The following is a 23,445-nucleotide window of genomic DNA, read 5'->3' as shown; positions in this document are numbered from 1 at the left end:
TTTTTTGTATAATTTAGTCCTTATTCTTCTATAATACTTGATTGGTGCCCGAGCTTGATATCTAGTGCAAGGGCTCTTGTCTCTATAGTAAGAGTGCATTCTCACTGTTATTGTTAGAGTGATAAATAGTGAAAAATTAGGTTATAATAGTGTGAAATGTAAACAAAAGTAATAGTCTTCCTAATTAATTATGGTGAGAAACCTAATCGATGACAATGTTTTCTAGAAGGAGACCGACCATTAATAAATAAATCAGGGCACAAATTATTGTTAGCTGAGTGATTATCATGTGAGAATGCTCTTAATCAAGTATAGTGGTGGTCACATTATTGGGCTACTCTAGTGACCATTGATGCCTAGATTATGGAGAGCAGAAACACCTTTTAGGCAGCGTAAAATGAAGAATTGTCAATATTTAACAATAAGCGGGCGGTGATGAGAAAATCATGTTGAGACTTTCTTTGGTCAGTATTGTTGAATCTTTTATAAGAAACTTATAGATACGTTCATATATGTAACATGACATACAATGTGAGTTAATTACGAGTTAACATTATAAAAAATTAAATAAAATGATCAAATAAAATGATCAAAATTAAAACCATATTAATAACTTGCATAGGTAACATGATACTCATAAAATGGTTATGTATTATACAATGAGGAATTTGGCTTCTTTGTTGTTTTTTTACATATTGTCTTTGTATTGTTCCATTAAAATAACAATGCACAACAACTATGTTAATATTTAATAGTGACATTTAATTTTAAAAATCATGAAAACTGTATAGTTTTAATGGGACAGCACAGAGACAACAGAGAAGTCAAATCGATATAATGAGGGTTGTTTATTAATTAAAGTCAAACTAGTGATCAAGCTCAATCAAGTTGTTCATTAAGCATGAGAATAGAAGGAGATGGAACTCCTATTAATTAGATGTTTGGACATTAAAAATGAAATAGCTTAATTAAGTGTTTACTTAATATTTTTTTATTGCTAATAATAAATTTAATTTGGTCTCTTAAAAATGATTATTTTGATACATTTACCGAAATAATTCAAAAAGAGTTTATAACATGGTCATATGCTACTTTTATAAACCAAAATAAGCTTCATCAATAGTTGGAAAAATATTGTTGAAAAGTTAGCTTTTAATTAAAAGATGTTAAGCTTTATGGAATTAAAGGTATTTGGAAAAATTAGTTTCTTTTTTCATTATGATATTGGTGTAAAATATTTGTTAACTTTGTTCATGATTAATCTCTTTTGAAATTTCATTCATAAGACATTGTTGTCGCGTGAAATCACAAGGTTAGCCGAATGTGTTTCGACTAATGTTTGCTCCAACCCGATTTCAAAATTTGAATCCGTGATCAAGCGATTTGTGAGCTGAAAGGGAAATTTTTCCTCTCAATTTCAATGGGTTCCCAAGTTACTCCAAAAAACACTTGGTTGGAAGTGAATTGTAACATAATTTAGAAAGATATGGGACTAAAAGATAAATGAATTTCAAAATAACAAGATAGAAAGCAAGTAAATTGGAAGAAAAATAGCTAGGAAAAGATAATTGTATTGATTGATTGGTTCAACCATTCTCCAACGTTTTTCAAACACATATTTATACAAAAGATAAAAAATTATAACCGTCTAAGATCGTGCTTGCTCACGTTAGGCCACTACTTGGCTGCCATATTATCAATTTCGGCTTATTTACAAAGGCTTTGGCTAATCTTATCTTCATACACACTTTTTTGGCTCTAATTTTTGCTCTTATCTTCAAGGCATACCCAATTAAGCTAATCTTCCATTGCGACTCTTTCCTTAACCCTTTGATCGTCCCAAGTTTTTTGGCCCCATGATAAGGGAAGATCTTGTTCACTTTGGTTTGACTTTGACTGCCAAATCATAACCATTTAACGATAATAAATTCAAATAATTCAAAATAACTTTGAATTTATTTGCCTTTATCTTCATTCCTATAATTCGACAACAACCTTATCTTTTAGTTTTATCATATCGGCTAATCAAAATAATTTGAGAGATAACAAATGACCCCTTATATCTTAATGTTGTTTGGTTTAAATGAAGCACTTAAGATATATGTTAATCTCTTTCTATTTTTCTTGACTTAATCTGAACTATTTTTCAAATTCTAGCTATTACAAAACACTTCTTTCACCTTTCTTTAAATAGCAGACTATATTGTTCCGTGAAACCATCTACATTACCTTTACCCTTCTTCCTTCTTTGCTTATCCCTTCTGCTTCTTGTTTTTCTTGCACTTCAATCCACCATGTCTTCCAACGGTAGCTCTCAATCTCACCACAACTATGACCATGATGATGACGATGAGTCGCAACCGCCATCGCAACTTTGCATCTTCTCTTTTGGTAAAGACATAGCACTCGGTGCTCATGAAGGCCATTACTACCTTTTTCCTAATGCCTTTGACATTGAGGATGGTGTTATGCTCCTCAAACACTACCTTCATCATCAAGATGGTCAAGCATTGCTAATTACCTCTTGGTTTAGAATCCAAGATATCCCCTCCAATCTTGTACCTAGCCACACAATTCTAACCCTTATTTCAGTTGGCTTAGCCAAATGACCAAAGCTAAGGAAACTCAATGGAAACATTGGGGTATTTTGTATGCCATCAATCTTTCCAAACAGGATGTCACACCCAACTATCCTCTGATTTTCAGCTTCCTCAGCTTTTGGTCCACAATCATAAATGCATTTATCTTCCCTTTTGGTGCAATGACTATTACCCTTCACGATGTAGCTCTAATCTTGGGCTTGTCGATAGCTGGACTTGAGCTCCCTTCAAGTCATGCCACTGTAGGTGAAAATCTGGATATCGCTTTTTCTAGGGCTTCAAACAACTATTCCCATTTAATCATTGCTGAAGAAATCAAATGCAATGATTTTAGATAAAAAAAAAAAACACAATGCATTTTTGCTCTATTGGTACTGTGAGTACTTCATTTGTTCCTACCCTAAAGCCATTATATCTGAATATGCCTCTCACATCACTTTGCTTCAATAAGATAATCCTATGGCCACAAGCTCCCTATTTTTGTCTTTTCTTTATAAATCCATCTTTTTGCTTTTAGAGAAAATGAAACCCAAACAAAGCCTAAGTAGTGTTTCTGACCCTCTTTGGTTCTTACAACTTTTGATCTTCGTTATTTTCCTATGTTTGTCGTTGAAGTACCCATATCGGTCACGACAGTTGAACACCATGCCCTTGATTCGATTCTTAGCGAGGCATTATGTATCAAATCCACCACCAATAAATCTGCAAGATCAATTCTTGAATCAATTTTTGCCATTGTGGATGATGTAGGAGCTCGTTAGAATCCTCCTGTAACAGATCATGATATTCCTAGCTGGCTAACTTTGGATCTTTTGGTCACTCCAGCCGATATTGAAGCTTAATGGGATTCTTAGGGGTAGTGCTCTGTTGGTAGCTGTCGGCAAGTGTACTGATTCACACAAGTAGTATATAAAATGGTAAGATCGAGTATCGTATCCTCAGGGAATTTTTTTCACCTAGACCACGTATATTCAGTATGTAAACACTTATAAGGGTTGAAATAAAGCAAATGTTGGGTTTTGTACTATAAAATTTATTCGAACATAAACAGAATATTTAAAGCTATAAAAAGTGACAACTATCAAGTTAGAAGCGTTGGGGAGTGTCCTACTGAATTTCTCTTACTGTATAAAATGCGTTTTCTCTATGTAACGTTACCCTAGTGTTCTTACACTAAGAAACTACTCAAACCATGATTCCTCACATGAATGAGCTTAACTCTCTTTAGACTTTGTCCTTGATTCCTCAACAAACTTGTTCTAAAAGAGTTGCACAAGCCTATAGTGTAAAATGGACTAGATCACTGCACTCCATTCCTAGACATACAGATTTCTAGCTTGCTCTATCAAGTTCTAAGGTTTTAAAGCATTTTCCAATACTAAAAAGTTTAACTACGCATACAAATGGGTGATCAAGCCATAGATGCAATGAACACAGAGAAATAACATTAAATAGACAGTACAAGTATTGCATCAAAAGGTTCAGTAGTAACTCCCAAACAAAGAGGCTTAGCCTTCCATTACAAGCAAAGCTTCAAAAATACAAGAAAGAAACTATTTTTGATGAAAGAAATTGGAAGAAGATGATGAGAATGTCTTCTCCAACCTCTAAACCCTAAATCTCTTTTTTTTCCTAAGCTAAGCTCTCTTTGCTGCTCAAAACTCGTTCTCTACCTACTATCTACTGGTTCTCTCTGAAACTCTGCCAACTTCAGTGTTTTAAAGGATCTTGGACTCTTCAACTTCCGAAGACTCGCTCAGCGAGCATGTCTCACTGAGTGCAAGTTAGTGAATTTTCACTTAGTGAGCATGGGCGCGTTAAGCGTGAGAAAAGACAACATCCTCGCTGGGTGGGCTGGCTGCGCGCTGGGCGTGCAGATCTCTGGCTTGTCCTCTTTTAGGGTCTCCCATCCGCTAAGCAAGCTGGATGCTTCACTAAGCAGATGCATCTCGCTGAGTGGATCTGCCTCGCTAAGCGAGGCATCAACAACTTTAACCTTCTCTTCTTTGGCCTGAAATTGAGTTGGATTCAACATTAGGTCACAAAATTGGAGTTTCTACCCTCTAAAATCACACCATAAAGAAAATATGTATAATTCCTACACAAGGAACCACAAATTGGAGGCACATTGCTATTTCCTTGCAAATTTTCAATATCAAGTTAACTTATGAATAGAAACTAACAAACTCCCCCAAATTTATAGTTTTTCTTGTCCTTAAACAAAGAAATAATAGTTTACTTGTCCTCAAGTGAAAGGAATCAACAGTGGTTAGCCAAAATCGTGCTTGCTTCAAATGTTTCAATCATAGGAATAGAGAAACCTAGCAATGCTTCAACCAACAACCTTTCACAAAGATATGCATTATTTCAAAGATATGAACATGTCTATTAAGCAGCACAAATGAAATAAACTAGCAAGCATGACAGGTATCAAGGAAGGTTAACCAAGCTTAATCCTCACGACCACTATTTCTCTCATAAGCACAAGTGTTTAAGGTAATTCTTCAATCAACAACTAACACAAGTCTCAACTTTTTCACTTCATCTCATTTCATACAATCACAAATACACAAAATGAATCTGAAGGACTTTCTTGGCTTGTAATGAGGCTAGGCTACAAACAATTCATGGTTTTTCTAGGATGCAAATCTTAGGTTCTAGGAGAGCATTCATCCTTAGATCACCTTCTTCTTTAATCCCCAGCTTTTATTGATATGCCACAAGCATAATAGACATTCAGCTCAAGCAACAACACACAAAGCTTCACTTATTCTTGAAATTTCCATCTTCTCTTTTTTTTTAGTAGCTTATGATTGCTGCTACTATATATAACTTTTTATGATTGTTGCTTTCCTTCCTGCAATCAAAATCACCCAAACACACTCCCCCAATTTTGGGGCAAATTTGTCTTAAACCATAATGGTCTCTATAACCTAAGGAAAGGTCAACGAAGATTATAATTTCAATCAGGCTTAGGGTTCAAGAATTCATTCAATCATATTCAGGCTCAAAATGGGTGCAAGGGTTTAATCATTCATGAACAAGGTAAGGCTGTTTGGCTAAGTGGCTAAATCAATCAATCATGGCCTTCATTATTTCCAAATCATGCATTCATTCAGCATTCAGAGATTCATGCAAAAATCGGTACTTGATGTTAGCCGTTCTCTCACAATTTTGATTCACACATCTCACCAGGTTATATCCAATGATTACCTTCGCTATTTACTTGTCAAACACACTAACATTTTCACTCACGACCCTAATTTCATGTTCTTTCTCTTCTAACTACCGCATACTTATTTAAGGCATGTGGTCTAGTATCGCAAATCACTCAATTCATGCAATCAATCAAATTCAAACCAATCAAAAAACACCAAAAATTAAAACCAAAACATGTTTCAAAAACCAAAACCCACTGTGCATAGTTTAAAAACCATAAACTGTTCAAAAAGCTATAAAACTATGCTAAGTAAATAAATAAAACTAAACTAAAACTAAAAAGTTGTCTAAATAGCATAAAAATAAAATGGAATCTTGTCATCAATCATCCTGAGCCGGTGCTGGGTCATCATGAGGTGATGTGGGGGCATCCTGAGTTGGCATAGGTGTGTCCTGAGCTGTAGTGGGCCAAGGATCCCAGGTGCCCTGCGCTGCTGTGATATCTGCTATGTAATCTGTGTCGACAGTGCCATATCCCTCATCTGTGACCTCCATAGGTGTGGCAGTAGGAGTGCCCTTAAGCATCTCCTCTGGCTCTGGCTGCGGCTCCTGGGCTGTAGAAGTCTCACCTTCCCCCGCAGAAGAAGGCTGGACTCCTGGCCAGGCCACCTGGGCCATAAAGTCCTCTATGCTGATGATGGGCCGATGCTGAGCCAAGTCATGGATACTCTGCATCACCAGGCATAAGCCATGGTGGAGGCTCTGCAGTATCGGCATTATGACGTCTGGGGTCTACACGGAAGGACCGGAGAGTCCTAGAGGTGCTAGAGGAGGAACCAGAGCTGGAGTAGGAGCAGGGGCAGAAGTGGAAGCATCTGAGGGTCCCCGAGCCCTGGCCAACCGGGACTCGGGAAATGTGATGGTAGGATCATCCAGGTTCCAGCAGTTCTTCCTGATGTAAGCCAAGTTAATGGCTGGGCTCAAGGACTCAGAGGTTAAGGGATCAGGGACAACTCCTCTGGCAATGCATAGAGTTGTGATCAGGGCAGGGAAACCAAGCCTAAAGGAGTTAGACTGGGCCATATGAGAAATCTGTCCAGAGATGATCGATCCCACGTCCATGTCCATCTTCATGACGAGTCCATATACCAATCTCGCCCTATCCATGTTAAGATCAGACATGTGAGAAGTGGGGGCGAGGTTAGAGTAGGATAGGACACTCCAGGTCTGTGGGAGTATGGTGAGGTCCTTCCTAAGGAGCTTCCAAGGCGCTCCCTCAACATTAAGTACGAAACCCCTCCCTAGAATGCATAGTCTGGCGGCGAGCTCCTGGGGAACGGGGTGAGTGTGACAGAATCTGGAGTATATAGAATATCTCTCCTCAGGCTCTAGGACGACTGGGCTCTCCAGAAACTCATTCAGTGTAGCCGCGTCAAACTTAATTAGCTTTCCCCGCACTCTGACCTGCCTCAGGGACTTGTCTTCTGGATCAAAGAGGTTAGCGTAGAATTCCTTGACCAGGGCCACATCAATGTGGTTATCCGGTTGCCTGGTCAAGGCCCTGTGCCATCTGCGTTTCTCGAGCTCCTAGCAGAACTCATCGTATTGTGTAATAGCCAGTTCAACATTCCTCTCGGGGAGGATGTTCATGGTGTGAATGTTCTACTCATATCACTCTCATGCGACCTCAAAAATGAACCGTGTAGTGTCATAGGGTTCCTGAGGTCGGGAGGTGGACGCTCTTCTCTTCCTGGAGGCCATTTGCACCAAAACAAGCAAAAGAAATGAAGTTAGATAAGGTTTATTGAAAATAGATAACAGAAAATCAAAACAGGAAAAAGAGTTAGGCGCTTAGTGAGACAGGCTTGCTTAGCGCGCCTTCAGAAAATAATAGATATGTGCTTAGCGCCCAGGGCGCGCTTAGCACGACAATAGAAAAACATAGACTCTGGCTAAGCGAGACACCCTCGCTTAGCTTAAACAACACACTGGCTAAGCGAGCATGACTCACTAAGCTTTATTCTCTAAGAGAGCTAATTGCACTTAGCGAGCATGGCTCGCTTAGCGCGACACACTACCTAGGCTTAGCGCCAGTGAGCGCTTAGCGGACTTAACTACTACAACATTAATGGCTTAGCGAGACAGGCTCACTAAGCCTTATTCTAAGACAGAGAGGTATTTGCGCTTAGTGAGCATGACTCACTTAGCGCATGAACAAAACCTACAGAAACTAAATTACCTTGGGCTTAGCGAGACAGACTCGCTTAACCCAATTTTATTACAGAGGCACTTTTGGGCTTAGCGAGCATGGCCCGCTTAGCCACGAAGGTGTTGGACAAGCGGTCTCAATAACTTAAGAGGGGGGGTGAATTAAGTTTCAAAATTTCCCACTAACAAACTTTTAACCCCCTTCTAAATGATAGGCTCAGAATGCAGAAGAAGAAGCAGCAATCAATTTAATAGTATTCTTTAAACATGTAAGACAAAATTGATTGCAATAACATAAATGAGATAAGGGAAGAAAGAAATGCAAACTTGATTTATACTGGTTCGGCCACTTCTCGTGCCTACGTCTAGTCCTCAAGCATCCCACTTGAGATTTTCCACTATCTTTGTAAAAAACCTTTTTACAACTTCTGAACACCCAAGGAATCTCTTTCCCTTGTGTTCAGGAAACTCACAATTCAAGAGACAACCAGTTTCTTGATTACAATTGACTTTTTGAGAAGAACAGAAAGATTTCTCTCCTTTAGAGTGGATAATACAATTTGAAGTTCCTGGATGAACTCTCAATAGATTTGCAAGTGTTTACCCAAGAGTTGTTGAGAGAGCATTTTACAATGAAGTTCTTTTGGAATCTCTCTCTCTTGCTTTTTGAAATCAGACACACATATATATAGGCCCTTCATGCCTTTTCAAAATGGTTTGAAGAGATGTGTCTTTTCAAAAAAAAAATAATTCTGAAATTTTTCACTGGTAATCGATTACGAGTTTCTAGTAATCGATTACATAGTTATATTTTGAAGGGTCATGACTTTTAAATTTCAATTTCAAGAGTTTCGTTGCTGGTAATCGATTACAAACATCAGGTAATCGATTACAGGTTCAAAATTCAAATTCAAAACCCTTTTTAACATTAACAGAGCCTTGGATGTCTTGGAAACACTTTGTTTTGAGGTAAGGCTTGATCTTTAGTTAATCTTGAAGCAAGGCTTTGTTTGTTGAAGCAACCTTGTATAAATTTTGAAGCAATGTTTCTCCTTTAAAGCAACCTTGTTTGATTCTACTTTGGCATCATCAAAATCATGTATTCATACATTCACAGAAGGGAATGCAAAAAGCCTCTTAGTAACAGACCTAACTAAGTGTACTCGCTAAGCACGGCATGCCAGCTTAGCGAGTTCATGCGAACTCAGAAATTAAAAACTGAAATTTAAAGGCTCACTAACTCGTAGTGCAATGGCTTAGCGAGTTCATACAAATATGCAGAAATTTAAACAAAAATGATGAACTTGCTTAGCGGGACAGGGTCCGCTTAGCGTTTTCATCAGAAAACCCAGAAATTCAACCAAAATGGATGTACTCGCTTAGCGGGCAGGGCTCGCTTAGCGAGTGCATCGAAATTTCCAGAAAATAGGGCTTCGATGCCTCAACTCCCTAGCCACTTTCAGGCATAGGAAGCCTGAGGCTTAGACCTACAAACAACCTAAATTATACACTCAATTAAAGCCCTAAAAACATACTAACTAAGCAAGTAAACACAAAGTAACAACAACATCAACAACACAAAATCACAGAACAACTTATAGGTCTTCTACCCTAGGGTTCAGAAAATTAAAATGACAATAGAATAAGGAAACTTATTTGGATTGCTGAGATTGAAGTGAATTGAAGGCAAGAAGCAGAGAAAGAATATGAGCACAAAGCAAGAATGCAAATGATTTCCAATGATGTGTGTACGAGGTTATAAAATGATGCAAAGGTAACTGCCTAAGGCAGTTATGTTTTATTTTTGGCAATTTTGATCTGCTCACTAAGCACGAGTGACTCACTAAATGAGCATTCAATGACGTTTGAATTTTTAGAATTTAAACTCATGCGCTTAGCGGGACTGACTCACGTAGCTCAATTCGAAAAATAGGAAACCCGAGAGGTTTTTGGGCTTAGCGCTCAGGAGGCACGCTTAGCGAGTTATGCAGCTTTTTTGATGTAGTAGTGGGGTCGCGCTTAGCGAGATGGTCTCACTTAGCGCTATTGCCATTCCAAAGAGGGTTTTGGGCTTAGCGGGATGGCCCACTTAGCCCAATTATCATGAAGGTCCAGGCAGAGAGCATTTTGCGCTTAGCGCATAGGCGCACTTAGCGAGAGACTATGCCGCGCTTAGCAAGATGACTCGCTTAGCCCAATTTCAATAAATACACAACCCCATAGGATCTTAGGCTTAGCACGACTATCTCACTTAGCGAGACCCCAACAACCAATGGATGGGGGTTGGCTCCCTTAGCGAGAATTGATACTCACTCAGCGCATAGGGTACATCTCGCTTAGCGCATGGGGCACGCTGAGCGAGTTGGATGACTGAAAATTTCCTAAGTTCTTTCCTCATCCAATGCTTCTGAGAAGCTTTTGGCCGACCCGTTTATCATACAAAACATGCGTAACACCTTACTCTAGGAATCTCAAATGAGTCAAAACCTAACTACATGCAATGCTTAACAGAAAAATGATTGAGAAAATTAAGAAAAAGTTGGGTTACCTCCCAGTAAGCTCTTCTTTAACGTCGCTAGCTTTACATATGTTACCTCTAAGGGTCTTGTAACACTTTAGCTCTGGCAATCTGAGTTGTCTCATTCTCAATCTTCTCCATCTTGGAACAGACATTTTGGTCCTTTGAATGTTTCACTGCATCAAATAGGTTGAAAGTAACCTTTTGATCATCTATACTCATCTCAAGGTTACCCTTTCCCATATCAACCACACAATTGGCTGTCAACATGAATGGACGGCCTAGAATCAATGGAATCTCAACATCCTCTTCAATGTCCATAATCACAAAATCTGCAGGGAAAGTGAATTGACGCACTTTGACCAATACATCTTCTACTACACCATATGGCCTCGTAACTGAGTGATCCGCCAGCTGCAATGTCATTCTTGTTAGTAGGATTTCCAATTCTCCAATCCTTCTACACATGGATAGGGGCATTAGATTGATGCTAGCCCCTAAGTGAATAAGTACTTTTCCAACTAACACAAGACCAATTGAGCAAGGGATGGTAACACTCCTTGGATCCTTATATTTTGGTGGAAGGATCCTCTGAATGACAACACTACAATTTCCTTCCACCATAATGTTGTCACTGTGGATGCATTTTCCCTTCTTGGTCAGCATATCTTTGAGAAACTTGGAGTAGAGTGGCATCTGTTGCAAGGCTTCTCAAAACAGAATAGTGATCTCCAATTTCTTGAAGATATCAAGGAAACGAGCAAAGTTTCGTTCCTTGTCCTTCTTAGATGACACCAAAGGGTATAGTGCTTCCTTTCCAGAACTTGGGACAACCTCCTTCTTCTTCTTTCTTGCCAACTCACTCTTAGTCTTCTTCTCCTCTTCACTATCTCTCTTTTTTGCATTTTTTTCTTCCTCATTTTTTTTTATTTTTCTCTCCTCCATATGATCTCCCTCTTTTTCTTTTTCTTTTTCAACTCCTAACTCCTCCTCGTCATTATCCCTTCCTTCATTCTCCATAATGGTCTCCCTTTTTCTTCTGGTCATGACAGCCTTACACTTTTCTTTTGGATTCTTCTTAGTATTAGCTCCAAAGCCTCCAGAAGAATTCTCAGCTATTTGCTTGGCCAGCTGCCCCACTTGGATCTCCAGGTTCTTGATGGTTGACTCAATGCTCTTATGATTAGACATTAACACCTGCATAAACTGAGCCAAAGTTTCTTCCAGCTTGGTGGTCCTCTCATACAAGTTAGGTCCTTGATTAGGAGGTCTATTGGAAGGTCCTCCTTAATCCTTGTTAAACTGATTCCCTGGATGTGACCTTCATCCTTGCCCTTGATTTTGATTGAAATTTCCTCTTTGCTGGTAACCTGAAAAGCCGCTTGAATGAAATCCCTGCCTGTTTTGATTCCCCATGTAATTTACTTCTTTAGCAGCATCATCTTAGGGTATACAATAGCCGAATTCATGAGCTCCTCCACAAATACTGCAGCCTTCAACTTGCATAACAACTGAATGAGAGGGCTAAGTCGTTTGTAACTATGTTGGAAACTTGTTGAGTGTCTCGATGAGTGATTCTAGCTGCTTAGATAACAGCTTATTATGTGCCAACAATGCATCTTGTGAAGAAAGTTTCAACAGGCTTCTCTTGGTGGGTATATGAGTTCTATCACACAAAATAGCATGATCACTAGCAGCCATATTCTCAATGAGTTCCATTGCTTCTTCTGGAGTCTTCAACTTAATCTATCCTCCAGCAAAAGCATCTAACAATTGCTTGGAATGTGGTCTCAAACCATCAATGAAGATATTCAACTAAATAGGCTCTATGAATCCATGAGTAGGTGTCTTCCGCAGCAAACCACGAAATCATTCAAAGACTCATCTGGAAACTGATGGAATGAGGAAATAGACGTTTTGCCCTTAGTTGTCTTTGATTCAGGGAAGTACTTTTTCAGAAATTTCTCTACTACTTCCTCCCATGTCTTCAAGTTGTTCCCTTTGAAAGAATGTAACCATCTTTTAGCTTCACCAGCTAAGGAGAATGAAAACAAGCTCAACCTTATTGCATCTTCCGGCACCCATACGATCTTCACTGTATTGTAGATTTCTATGTAAGTTGCAAGGTGTGCATAAGGGTCTTCATTAGGCAAACCATGGAATAGATTTCCTTGAATCAGCTGAATCAAGGAATATGGATATGAAATATTATGAGCTTGAACTTCCGGTCGCGCAATGCTTGGGAAAAATTGTGGCACGATAGAGCTGGAGTAGTCCTCAAGAGTAACCCTTTGTGGTTGCTCATCCACCATGATGTGAGCTTTAGATGCAACAACTTCGGATTCCCTCAAGTTTGTTGGAAATGACGAAGATGATTATGATGAAAGAGTTCCCTCGGCACTTGGTTGGACTGTCCTCTCTTGTAAAGCTTTCCTCCTTCTTTCTACCTTGTTCCTCCTGCAAGTAGCTTCAATCTCCAAATCTAATGGAGCTAAATCCCTGCTGAAGAATTACCTCGCATACAAGAAACAACTAAACAGAGCAGCAGTTAACCAAGTCGAGAAAAAAAATTGAATTCTATTTATTCACAGGAAATAATCAAAGAATAAATGTTTCTAAACTGAATTATACTATCTAAGAGGAAAGAAATTCCCTGGCAACGGTGCCAAAAACTTGTTGGTAGCTATCGGCAAGTGTACTGATTCGCACAAGTAGTATATAAAGCGGTAAGACTAAGTATCATATCCTCAAGAAATTTGTTTCACCTAGACCACATATATTCGGTATGTAAACACTTATAAGGGTTGAAATAAAGCAAATGTTGGGTTTTGTACTGTAAAATCTATTCGAACATAAACAAAATATTTAAAGCTATAAAAAGTGACAACTATCAAGTTAAAAGCGTTGGGGAGTGTCCTACTGAATTTCTCTTGCTATATAAAATGTGTTTTTCTCTATTTAACGTTATCCTAGTGTTCTTACACTGAGAAACTACTCAAATCATGATTCCTCACATGAATGAGCCTAACTCTCTTTAGACTTTGTCCTTGATTCCTCAACAAACTTGTTCTAAAAGAGTTGCACTAAGCCTACAGTGTAAAATGGATTAGATCACTGTACTTCATTCCTAGACATACAAATTTCTAGCTTGCTCTATCAAGTTCTAAGGTTTTAAAGCATTTTCCAATACTAAAAAGCCTAACTACACATACAAATGGGTGATCAAGCCATAGAAGCAATGAGCACAGAGAAATAACATTAAATAGGTAGTAAGAGTATTACATCAAAAGGTTCAGTAGTAACTCCCAAACAAAGAGGCTTAGCCTTCCATTACAAGAAAATCCTCAAAAATACAAGAAAGAAACTATTTTTGGTGGGTTGTATATAGATGGCAGAGTATTGAAAGTGATAGCAAACTTTTGTAAGTGTCCTTCAGAAATATTTGAAGTAGAAAGAACTTGAAATGAGTATTGAGACATATATGATGAGACTCTCGATTTTTGAAAACTTTGTTCACATCCTTGAGACATATATCCAGAGAAGCCTGCTAATCAATAAATAGATTGTGTACGCAATTAATGATGTTGGGGCATATACCCATAAACATGCACTAGAGTTACATTGGGTTCAAATGTGATTAATGGTGGTGATGAGCTGGATAATACTAAAAATTAAGAATTACCAAGTTAGAAATAATAATGAATAATAATAGTAATACTTTATCAAAATTCTTAAGTAAACTTACAACTTCGATAGATAGTGTCCCTTCACAATATATATCGTCTAATTAGACATATATATCATTGCATTTATTCTGAATTTTCATACAAAATACCATGGTGAACTTCACCTTGAACAATATAATCATTTTAATGATTCCATTTGTTAATCCAGTGACGATGATTGTAAGGCCAAAAAATATTTTTTCTCCATCTCATATCTATGCCACGGAGATATGTCACACATAAACCAAATTTATGTGTTATATTAGATAAGGGAACCGATTTGCTAGCAGCTTTGCAATCAGAATGAGTTGGATGGACTGGACCGGATGTAGCTTCTGTGTAATTCATTCACCACATTGCATCAAATTTTTATAAAAAGTTTAAAAATGTTGACTTAATAAAACAAGTCATCAATATGGGTAAACATTTAAGCACTTCATGTGTCAAATAATTTATTTATTACATGTTCAACATATTTATTACTCATTATGTTTTTTCTTTTGTCATAGGATATGAGATGAGAAAACTAGGATTTAAGGCAAAGTTTATCGCAATGCAATAAGAGTTTCGACAAGCAGCAAATTGGTTGGACCAAATTCCCAAGGTCTATGATGAAGGAAAATGATATGAGCATAAGACTACCAACCTTGTCGAGTGTATGAATTCTATTTTGAAAGGAGCTCAGACATTGCCTATTACTACCTTAGTCAAGGACACATTTAATAAAATAAATTACTCATTTGTTACTAATGGGATTAAAATCATGAATATGATAAAAGCAGGACATAGGTACTATGAAAAGGTATATGTCATGATACAAGAAAATCGACACATTACTTCCTTACATTATGTTCGGATGTACGTTCAGGAGGCAGGGGAGTTTGAGGTTTAATAGATTGCAAATACCCGACTTGGGTGACGATGAATGGCATACACGGTCAAATTGAACAAATGGTGGTGTGATTGTAGAGAATTTTAGGCACTTCAAATTCCTTGCTCGCATGCAATTACTGCATGTTCTTCTTGCAATTTAGAATGCGATGACTTTTTTTACCCTGTATACAAGTTGAAAAACATTTACAAAGTTTATCATCATTAATTTCATTCCCTTGGAAGCGAAGATAAATGACTTCAATATCTAGGACTATATTTTATGTCTGGTCCTTCGAAGCGATAAGACATAGCAAGAAGGTCAACTACTAGTCGTATACATAATGAGATGGACGAACCAATTCTAAATAGGTTTAAGAGATACTCATTGTGGAGAACTGAAGAACATAATCGTGATAATTGTCCATACAAGCACGTTGACGACTAATATTGTTTCTACTTTTAAATTTTATGTTTGTGCTTAATTTGTATTGTTTATTTTATATTAATGTAGTGTGGTGTTTTTATTTTAACAACTACTTTTATTACTAAATTATTTTTTGTTGTTAATATTAAAATAATTTTATCAAATAAAATTAATTAATAATATTGTATGAAATTATTAGTTTACTGTAAAAATTAAATAAAAAATATTTTAAAAGAATTTAATATTATTTGATAAATTTTAAGTTGATATTATTTGTTAATATTAGTAACAAAAATATTAAAAGCATTGATTAAAAACATTGAACTAGAAATTAAAAATTAAAATTAATTTAAATTCGTTAAAAAATAATTTTTTTTAAAAAATTAGAAGTCGTTTACTTTTCTACGACTCCAATAAAAAAAATTGTATAATAATTTACGACTCTATCTTCAAAATTCATAAAATGTGACTTATTCTTTTATGGATATTAATTTGAAATTCACTTTCATTTAGTAAATTACAAAAATAATTACCCTTTTGGTAACTTTCCCCAACTCCAAAAGCCCAAAGATGGAAATTATATAATAGAGCCGGGCTTGATTGCTGCTCAGTGAACATTTCATATGGAAAGGCACTACACTCCCTTCATACATGCGTGGACACAAATATAGGCCGTTGAGAGGGTGAAAGTGGAAGAGAATGAGTTGTCATATCCGACGATTTACATTAACTGCAGAGAAAGTTTATGTTCACCTGTTTGCCATGTCAATATGCGATTAATGGGTAATCTTTCTCAGTTTTCCTGTAATAACATAGTAAAGAGATAGACAACAGTGTTTTGTATTTTTTAGAGTCTGAACTGAAGTACTAAGAGATTGAATTTCTTTTTGTCAGGTGGATCATTCAATTCACTTGGCAATAAACTAATTTCATTTATGATGTTTAATTATCACTAATAAAAAAATTTATACATGATAAATTTATATAAATTTTTTATTAAATAAATTATTCTCACCCATATGAATTTATTCTTTTTATTAATAAAGGACAGGTGACGAGATCAGAGAAATTCAAATGATCCAACCGCTGACATCTTCTTGAGTGCACCTCCAGTTCTCACCATTACGGGAGAGGATCCTTGCCCACAAGTGTTATTTCACAATCGAGCCATTTAATTATTAAAACTAAAACAAAAAATATTACTGCATCAGCCTCATCACGATTGGATAGTCAGAAATTGTTCACTGACGAATGATAATATTGCAAATAGGATAAGGACCCACCAAGCCGAACTTGAGAGGCGGAATCGCCACATAAGGGTACTCTCGATCCCCATCATCATCCCATGGTGATTAAAATATTCTCCTTAGAGGGGTTGGTAGGGCACAAATTTGATTTAGGATGCTAAAGACCATTAGATTATAAATATTTTTTCTTATCATGTTCCCCATCCCACTTTATTCCACTTTAATCAATGTCTCCTTGTCTCACCACCAATCATAAGAGGTTAAATCTAAATGCTAAATCCCTTATCACCCCAATTCTATTCTTGTTGTGACTTTGATCAGTGTCATTTATTCATCAAGTGAAAACAAAATGCCTGTTAATTTCCCTTTGTAAAGCTTAGGGTACTTATATAAATTAAGACCGGGGCCCTTACATTTGTTGCTCTGATTCCATTGACAAGAAAGATAAAGGACAAGCTTGTTGTCGATCTTTAGTGTGTTAATCTTTTATTAGCTTTTAATTAAGATCAAATCTAATTAAATTAAAAATATTTACATCTACTGTAAGTCTTAAAAAATAATATATTAATGTATCACTTAAAAAAAATTGTATTAAATATTGATGTTAAAAGAACAGTGAATCTAAAATTATTCTAAATTTTTTTCTATATGCCAAATGCAATCGAAAGTGTTCATCTTTGATGACTTTATATGTATAAGAACAATTTCAATGGGTAAAATTCAAGGAATATATTTTGAGTTTTTTTTATCTTATGTTAATTAGTTTCTACAATGTCATGCATAACGTGTTAATCTTTGATTAGCTTTTAACTAAGATCAAATCTAATTAAATTAAAAATATTTGCATGTATAGTCTTAGAAAATGATATATTAAAGTATCACTGAAAGAAAAAAAATGTATCAAATCTTGATCTTAAAAGAACAATTAAATCCAAAATTATTCTAAATCTTTTTTCATACGCCGAATGCAATTGAAAGTGTGATGGCTTTACATGTATAAGAGCATTTCCAATGGGTAAAATTTAAGGAATTTATTGAGTTTTTTTACCTTATGTTAATTGGTTTGTACAATGTCACGTCATAGTGTGTTAATCTTTGATTAAATTTAAATTAAGATCAAATTTAATTAAATTAAAAAAAATTGCATGCACCGTATGTCTTAGAAAATAATATATTAATGTACCATTGCAAGAAAAAAATGTATCAAATCTTGATCTTAAAAGAACAATGAAATCCAAAATTATTCTAAAACATTTTCCATATGCCGAATGCGACCGAAAGTGTGATGACTTTATACGTATAAGAGTATTTTCATGAGTGAAATTTAAGGAATTCATTTTGAATTTTTTACCTTATGTTTATTGGTCCCTACTATGTCATATCATAGTGTGTTAATCTTTGGTTAGCTTTTAATTAAGATCAAATTTAATTAAATTAAAAATATTTGCATGTAAGTATTAGAAAATAATATGTTAATGTATCACTGCAAGAAAAAAAATATATCAAATCTTGATCTTAAAAGAACAATGAAATCCAAAATTATTCTAAAATCTTTTCCATACACCAAATGCAACCAAAAGTGTAATGACTTTACATGTATAAGAGCATTTTTAACGGATGAAATATAAGAACTTCATTGAGTTTTTCATCTTATGTTAATTGGTTCCTACAATGTCATGTTATAATTAAGCAACTCATATTTTGCTCCAATAGATAGTTTTCAGCAGCTCTTAAATTATCCTTAAATGACAAGAAAATATTTTCTCTTACTCATAAGCAACCATTGTATATACAAGCAATTGAAACTTAATTTCAAGCAACCTAGGTAATATGACATGTATATCATCTTTAATGGTAAAAATAATTAAACAATAATGTCTAAAAATAAACAACTTATTAAGCAATTAGCATTAGAAATACTCTAAGAAAAGCATCTTTAAATGGACAAATACAAAATGTTAAGTTTTGAGTATCTTCCATGGCTCTTCTAAGACATGAAGCTTTACCCATTTGATGGCCATCATCCCCATGATGCCTTGTGTTAAAGGTCATCTCACAATAACTACTGTATATACAAGAGAACAATATTTTGTCATGTATCCACTATTAATGAAAGAGATTACATAAAGTGATCAGAACGAGAATAAAGCAGTAGGCAAAACAAGAGTGTCCAAATATAGAAGTAGATATGTATAGGACCACATAATTAAAAAGAGACACAAGGTATAATCTAGTAGAGAGATTGATTATAAATCATTCTAGATGGCCCAAGTTGTGGCTGTGGCCAACATCCGAAAACAAATAATTTGAAAATATATAACTCTGATATCCGATTTGTTCGGATAAAAATGAATGGAATGAGGTTTATGTCTTACCTTGTTTTACCTATCAATCAATATAACTTGTCACCTAAGCTTCCCTATATAAATATGTTAGCCATTGTAGAAAACTAAATTGACAAAAAAAAAATGTAAAAATAATTAAGATATATTAGTGTTGCTAATCGAAATTTAAATTTTCAGTAACATAGACCCAAGATGATACGGTAGTCGATCGATGGTGATTAAGTGGAATGGGCCGAATTGGATTGGTTTAAGTCCAAATGATAATTTTCGGTGACTTGGGAGAAAATTAAATTAAGTACACTACGGGAAATATGCATTTTAGATCAACTTTTTGATCGATTTTACGAGAGTTTTTTACATAAAAGATATAAAAAAAATTACGTAAGGCAAAAATTATTTATCCCAATAATACAAATCACTATTGCACAGTTTTTTTTTTTTTACTTCAAACCAATTTCTTAACTGCCTTTTTTTCTATATTTTTAAAATATTTTTTTTTATCAATCGTATATATTTGTTTTTTAAAAAAATATTTTGCATATTTTTTTTGCATATTTTTTGTTTATTCAATTATTTTTCATTTTTTTAACAGTGGATTTCCATTTTATTTTCATTTTCATTTGATAATTACAAACAATACAACATAAAATTAATGTTGTTGGCTTGAGCTTGCATTTTTAACACGTTGAATACATTTGTTTTTTGAATGTTTTGGGATGTGGCACATGGAATCTTTGTTGGGTTGATTTGTTTCCCTCATATTCATTTCAGTGTGTATACGAGAGGATATTGGATGATTTTTTGAATTTCTAAACATTTTTTTGTTGGACAAATTCGTGTTTCATGACATTGTGGCACCCAATATACTTCATTGTCCAATTTGCCAAACAACCCTTTGTACACGTTTGAGACACTTTTCAATGTTTGAGACACTTTTCAATGTATGCACAGGATCTATGTAGGTCCTATATTCATGACGAACATGCTTACAAGCAACAACAACATGTGAGCAAGTCATGTGTACCTTTTAGAATTAACCACAATCACATCATCTTTGATCTAACTTAACCGTGAAATTTTTAACTTGTCGCACCTCTCTTGGGTTAATTGTCTCATGCACTAAGAATCATATATCACATCAACCGGACTCAAGAACATGGTGAGAGTTGGTCTTTCTTTGTGCGTCTTCCATAGTCTTGTTTAATATTTCTATATAAACTTGGACAAATCTAATGATTCTTGCAACTTCTCTCCCTCTTTAGTTGAATAAGCTAGTACACATTTGATAGATCATTTGTGTCCAACGAGTTCAAAATGATTTTTTTTGTCTCTGTTTGAATTAAAATTTTGATCGCTTTTTATAATTATATTTAGATTTAATTTAATCAAGACTTCAACTTTATATGAGATAAAATTAGGTTAATTTGATTTATTGCCATAATATATGGCAATCTTAATATTGTAGAAAGTAAATAATTATAACTAAAACATATTTATAATTTATGTTTTAAAATAAATAATATATATATATATATATATACAATATAATATTGCATAAAATATTATTCATTAAATAAAAAATATTATTAATACATAATAATTTAGAATTTATATTTTCTTAAAAGATATAAGGCATTAAAAATTTAAACTAAATTTAGATGGTGTGAAATATAATTCAAATTCGCCTTTAAATTCATGTAGACTATTTTTGTTTTTGCATGAAACTACTCATAACGGCATCACATTAGAGGATTACTAATCTAGGTTAGCACCAGCCACCCTAATGATCCCACACAGCTAATATCTTAAACTAAAACAAAAAGTAACTTTTATTCACATTGAATTAGTAAGATATGATGTATTATTAACACCTATAATATAAATATTCGGTTTATTCCATATGCTTTTCATTGTATTATATTTTCAAAAGATAAAATAATATTATATATTTTTAAAATATGTCATTTTCATCCACTAAATATTCATAAATTTAATTAAAATAAATTTAAAATGTAATATGTTATCCCCCATATGGGTTAAGCATGATAACCACTGAGTTCTTTGATAAAGTTACTTTCTCCCCTCCGTAACAACACCATGTTTTTAAGGCAAACGATACTAAATCGCACAAAACGTCTAGCTAGCAAGCAAAGACGTACGGATTCAGAAAGTATATAAGAAAAGGGCTGCCAACATGTAAATGGCTTAATTATATATTTTGTCACTTAATTATTATCATTTTGCTAATTCTAACACTCAATTTTTTAATTTTTTACATTTTATCATCATATTAGTAACAAAACAACATAATTTCACTAAAAATAAAAATTTGAGTGGTATCTGTGAAAAACAAACTTGTGTGGCAAAAATTGTGAAACAATAAAAGTTGGATGGTAAAATATATAATTAAGCTTAAGTAAATTTCAACACATTATATAAATAGACTTGGTATCTTGTATAAGTTTAATTTTTTTATTTAAATGTGATTTTGGTCCTTTAATTTTTTTTAGTCCTTGTAAATTTTGATATTTGTTGTTTTAATTCTTGTAGTCAAGTAACATCATTAATTGATGACATAATAACGTTAACATCCCAGTGGCTTATCATGTCATTGAAGAGTATGACAAGCAGTTGTGTGTAATTTTTTTAGTGATCTATTTTTAAATTCAAAATAGTTTATAACATCAAACTAGCTAATGAGGGATTTAAAAACAATTTATTATAAAAAAAAAACTATGTAACACTATGATTTTCATAATGGATGATAAGTGTTTGATTTAAAATGCAAGAAAATTAAGTATAATTTTGAGGATTTAAAAACCTTAAGTAATAAAGTATGTGAGTGATCTATGGAGTAGTTTGGGTTTTTCCCATTACCTTTTTGGATCACTTATCTTGAAGAGAGTTGAGTGATAGAGGAGAGATTCATCTCAGCCAAACTGTCACTTAAGCGAGGGAAGATTCTAGCTTAAGCGAGTTGGGGCTTAAGCAGGAGTAAAATTGAGCTTAAGTGAGATGATGCCTATGCTCAATTTTATCTATGTTTAAGCGCAAGTGTTAAAGGGGATGAAATGGGTCTCTAGAAGTGGCACTTAAGCGAGTTTTGGGTGGCGCTTAAGCAAGAATGGTCGATGGTAGCAAGTATAAATAGAAAATCTCATTTTTCTCTCCAAAGCCCTCTCTTCCCTTTGCTTTTCCTAGAGCCCTCTCCTTCTTCCTTTTCCACTCATGTTTTCCTTTCCTTCCTCCTCCGATGGAATCTCTTTGAGTTAAGGCTGGAACTCTTCATGGCCAACTAATTTTTCTTTCTCTTTGTGAGCTTGGGTTGAGTTCCATGGAAAGTGAGCTCCTTCCTCTTCTCTTTTTTTTTTCCCTTGGGTAAACCCATGATGGATTTTTGATATAGAACCTTTAATTGAGTGATGTTTTTGGTTTTGGTTCCATGTTTGTGGTGCGATGGTGTTGTTGACTTTAGGAAATCCCTTGGATGGAGCTCAAGATCCCGTATCTCCTTCAAAGACCTAGCTTGTGGATGTTGTAGGTAAGGGAAGCTTGCCTCTATGTCTTTGGGAACCTTCTATGGTGTTGTTTTGGTGTTGATTGGTATTGAAAGCATGTATTTTGAGTAGAATTCGAATTGGGGTTGATATAGAAGCCATTGGAGACGAATATGAAAATTTTCAAACTCCTACAACCTTGTGTTGCTTAAACGAAGAGTTACTCTCAGTTAAGCAAGATAGGCTGCAGAGGAAATTTTTGTAGAAGCAAAGCTTCCAAGATTATTTTGATGATGCCAAAAATTTTTAAAAAGATACATTCAAACAAGATTAAAGAAATCAAGAAGATTCAAGTGAAGATTCAAGAGAAGACTCAAGATATACAAGAACCTCAAGAAAAGCATCAAGATAAGTATAAAAAGAATTTTTCAAAGAAAAGATTGAATAGCACAATTTGTCCAAAAGAATTTTTCAAAGAAAAATCTTTTACCAGAGTTTTTACTCTCTGGTAATCGATTACTGCCACCATAAGGCAATAATCGTTTACCAAAAGCCCAAAACAGTTTTATAACTGTTTTACAAAGTAGTAATCGATTTCCATGGGCATGTAATCGATTACCAATGTTTTTGAACGTTGAATTTCAAATCTCAAGAGTCACAACTTGTGACAAATTATTTTCAAAATAGTGTAATTGATTATACAATATTTGTAATCGATTACCAGTGGTTCTGAACGTTGGATTTCAAACTTCAACATGAAGAGTCACAACATTTGATAAAATAAACTGTGTAATCGATTACACCATAATGGTAATCGATTACCGGTGACTGGTTTTGAAAAAGAAATTG

The 23,445-nt window shown here is 34.9% G+C and overlaps 1 protein-coding gene across 1 annotated transcript; it reads right to left on the bottom strand.

The window, feature by feature from the left end:
- Positions 1-10,563: 10,563 nt before the first annotated feature.
- LOC114372990 lies at positions 10,564-11,181 on the bottom strand. The gene has a single exon (XM_028330550.1). The coding sequence runs from the start codon at positions 11,179-11,181 to the stop codon at positions 10,564-10,566; it is 618 nt and encodes a 205-aa protein (XP_028186351.1).
- Positions 11,182-23,445: the final 12,264 nt, after the last annotated feature.

The sequence above is a fragment of the Glycine soja genome, chromosome 11, assembly GCF_004193775.1.
Source record: "Glycine soja cultivar W05 chromosome 11, ASM419377v2, whole genome shotgun sequence".
NCBI lineage: Eukaryota > Viridiplantae > Streptophyta > Magnoliopsida > Fabales > Fabaceae > Glycine > Glycine soja.
The sequence above is the reverse complement of the archived record's forward strand: the minus strand, read 5'-3'. Positions and strand labels throughout refer to the sequence as shown.

Excerpts from the sequence above, each read along its gene's own strand:
- LOC114372990 (XM_028330550.1), bottom strand. The coding sequence starts at position 11,181 with ATGCCACTCTACTCCAAGTTTCTCAAAGATATGCTGACCAAGAAGGGA.